Consider the following 3801-nt stretch of genomic DNA (forward strand, 5'->3'; position numbering starts at 1 on the left):
CTCCAGGTTGTCAGCTGATATCTGGCCGCTTACTTCAGGGGCAAGTTGGTGGAGGAAGAGTTCCTTCATCCAGCTTACCTCCTTCCTATGCCCCTGAGGGTCCATCTCCAGCAGCAATATCAGGCCCTGGAGCTTGTCCCAGGCTACCCTCGGGTCCTCATTGACCAGGGGGTTCACCACCAGGTCGAAGATTTGGGCAGCTCTCTCGGGCATGGGAAGGGAGAAAACCTGTACCAGCTTCACGTTCAGGTCGTCGTAGGGCAGCGCTCCGGGGCGAGACGGTTGAACACCTCCTCCAGGAGAGCTGCGGCAATCAAGTCCGACTTGGTTCCAGCCACTGTGATACCGTGGAGCCGAAACTGGATCTCTGTGCGGTGGAGCCAGGCTGCGATGTTCTGTCGGGCGAAGGGCAGCAGTTTGATGGAGTGGGGGTCGGTGGCAGCTTGCAAGGGTGTGGATCGGGGTGCGGCCCAGGGCGTCGAGGATCCACTTGGGAGGGCGGTCGTAAGCTCCTATTTATGGTTCGAGTTTTCCAGGTCCAACATTCACTTCTTCCTACAGTCGATGGTAGTTGTTAATGGAGGGCCAAACCGTGAGGAGAAACGCCAAAACACTCCTGTAAGGGATGTGCTGTATTTAGTCTGTTAATGGCGTTTGGTCAACTGCAGATAGGAGCTCAAGAAAACCAAGACTGAATGCTGTATTTAGTCTGCTATTGGTTATTCTGGGGTGAGTGGCTGAAACCGTTACCTGTCCTAATCTGGAAGGTCACCAGTTGTGAGGACTGGACTGAGACAAGGAGAAACTCGTTCTGGTTTATTAATCAGACACAGATATATATAAGGAGGCTGTGCAAACGGCAACGTAGTGTTTGTCACGAACACATACAAAAGGGGTCGGAGTCCTGCTGCGATTGTGCTTTCTTGCACATACAAATATACATATTTTTAGGCATAAAGGATGCCTATTTAGGAGATATATATATTGGCAGAAAGGCCGCAATCTACTCTACATTTGGATGTATATAGAAAAAAGGTATGTACAATGGAAGAATGGACATTTCAGCAGATATGCCGTCCTTACAATAGGCAGGATCTGTTTTGTTTGAAACCGTGCTGGCTATTCAACAAGTTGTTTCTATTAATGTGTGTCTGTGTATGTGAGAGAGAGAGAGAGAATTATAATTCTGAAGATTGTTACATTGTTTCCAACACCTTGTAGCTTACAAAGAAGTAGCAGGTGAAGTTTCTTTGGAAAATATAAGCAATCAATACATGCATAAAAAAACAAATTATATAATTTTGTTTTAGGTGTTTCTATCAATATTTTACTTGTGTGCAACGGGTGCACATTACCAAAATTTAGTAAATCTTTGAGATTTACACATTAATCTATCCATGAGGGATGGGGGTGCACGTAACTAGGTGCCCCACCCTTAAATCTGCCACTGGGCAGGTAATGAATGAGAAGAGTTACATAAAGGCAGTACTTATACCAAGAGGTCCAGAAGTCATCTGTAATGTCGCCGCAGTCGACAATTTCTCTTTCATCTTCTTAAATGCTGGTTGGAGGAAGATTTTATCTATAATTTCTGAGTCCCAAATTCCTTTCGAGAAGTTCTTCATGTTTTTTTGTTTTTTTTTTATCAAAGCTGACTCTACCATCTAGCTTTTGAACTGACAGTTGTTGCTATAAATTATATGTGACAAATTCCAGTTTATTCTACGATTATGGTTATTTATGTGGTTAAAAATAGCTGAGCTCTGTTGTCCATACCTAACTGAATGTTTAAGGTATCTTAAGCTCTGGGGGAGTGAGTTACCTGTAAAACTTAAGTAGGATTGTTCACTGTTGAGGCAAGGGATCTCATACACTCCTGTGTCTTTGGGGACCGGCTTTTGTTGGACTTTAATCAGGGATTTGGCTAAGACATTTGCGTAGGTAAAAGCAAAAGGGTTAGAGTTCCCAAGTGTCTGAGCCAACGTTTTAATCCTGTCCAGGTATGCAATTTTTATTTTATTGTTGGGTGTCTCTCTGGTCTTCTTTTGAGGGGGACGGTCGAAGATTATATTAGCTTTATGGATCCCTTTTTCAATTATATAGTCAGGGTACTTTAAAGATGACAGCTGTGGATGAGATATGCCGATGATATCCTAACGTTTTAGGATAATAGGTGGGGAAATTTCAAAAAATTTCTTTCAAAATGAAATGCATAAGTGCCCAGCATCAAATCAAAGGTTGAATGGGAAAAAGACAACAAAATTCCTTTTCTTGATGTTTTAATAATTAGAGACACGACAGAAGTTGGATAAGTACTTGACAACAAATGACAGTGGGAGTGCAAAGACAAACAGATTACATCCTGGTTAGAAGAGCTGACAAAAGCAATGTGACAAACTGCAAAGTGATCTTGGGAGAAGCGTGTGTTAAACAACATAGGGTGTTGGTGATGGATTTGAAAATGAGAGGGAGGAAACCCAAAAAAGAAATCTAGAATTAAGATTTGGGAACTTAAAGGAGGAAAGGGGGAGCAATTTAGGAGTACTGTGAGAGAGAGATGGCTGGGAGGTGGACAGGGTAACAGAGTGGAAAATATCTGGGCAGACATGAGAGAAATATGTTTGGGGAAAGCAGAGGACCTGGTAGGAAGAACCACCGGATATGGAGTGTCAAGAAGAGAAAATTGGTGGTGCAAGAATCAATCAAAAGAAAATTGAAAGAATTTAAGGACTAGAAAGTAAGGCATGCACAAGGTGCAGAGGAACAGTACAGAGAAGAGGAAAGAGAGGCGAGAAGAAGGGTAGGTATGGCTACTGGAAGGGTGGCAGAGAAGTTGAATGAAAGACTAGAAGGAAGAGAAGGAGAAAAGGATATCTATAAGATTTCAAACTTGAGGAAATGGCAGAGACAGGATTTGGCTAAATTGGGTGTCATCAGGGATAGAGATGGAAATATAGTGTATAGGGATGAAAACATTGAGAAGAGACGGAGAAAGTATTTTGAACAACTATTAAATATTGAAAATGAGAGAGAGGAGATGGAGGAAGCACAGAGGGTAGAGGGACCAGTGGTGAAGATACAGGATAGAGAAATAAAGAGAGCATTAAGTAAAATGAAGAATGGTAAAGCATCAGGTCCATCAGAGTTCCAGATTGAAATGATCAAATTACTAGGTACAGAGGGGGAGAAATGGATGCTGGATATATTAAAAGCTATATGGGAAGAGGAAGAAATACCAAGGAACTGAGAGGAGAGTCTAATGGTGTATATATACAAGTAGAAGGGAGATGTCATGGATTGTGGTAACTGCAGGGGAATTAAACTAACAGAGCATGGATTAAAAGTTTTAGAGAAGATATTGGATGAGAGATTAAGAGAGATTGTAAAGATCAGGAAACAGCAGTATGGATGCCATCTTTATAGTAAGTCAGGTACAGGAAATGAGGCCAGAGGAAACCAGGAGCTATTGTTGTGCATTTATAAACCTAGAGAAAGCATACAATAGAATCCCAAGAGAAGTTATGTTTTGATGTTTGAGGAAGAGGAAAGTCCCAGAAAAGGTGGTTAGGCTGGTCAAGATGATATATCAAGTAACGAGCACAAAAGTAATAACAGCAGTTTGGGATACAGAAAACTTTGAAGCTAGTTGGATTACACCAAGGGCCAGCATTAAGCCCATTTTTGTTTGTGCTGAGTGAAGAGATCAGGAATGAAGCTCTGTGGGAGTTGTTGTACACCGATGATCTGGTAATTACTGCTGAAGATAAGGAGGACCTACAGAGAAGGGTTGGAGAATGGCAG

At 42.1% G+C, this 3801-nt stretch overlaps 1 protein-coding gene across 1 annotated transcript; it reads left to right on the forward strand.

Moving 5' to 3' along the window:
* Positions 1–2806: 2806 nt before the first annotated feature.
* On the forward strand, positions 2807–3247 carry LOC135203904 (uncharacterized). The gene has a single exon (XM_064233835.1). The coding sequence runs from the start codon at positions 2807–2809 to the stop codon at positions 3245–3247; it is 441 nt and encodes a 146-aa protein (XP_064089905.1).
* Positions 3248–3801: the final 554 nt, after the last annotated feature.

The sequence above is a fragment of the Macrobrachium nipponense genome, chromosome 44 (genome assembly GCF_015104395.2).
Source record: "Macrobrachium nipponense isolate FS-2020 chromosome 44, ASM1510439v2, whole genome shotgun sequence".
In the NCBI taxonomy this organism is placed as follows: Eukaryota; Metazoa; Arthropoda; class Malacostraca; order Decapoda; family Palaemonidae; genus Macrobrachium; species Macrobrachium nipponense.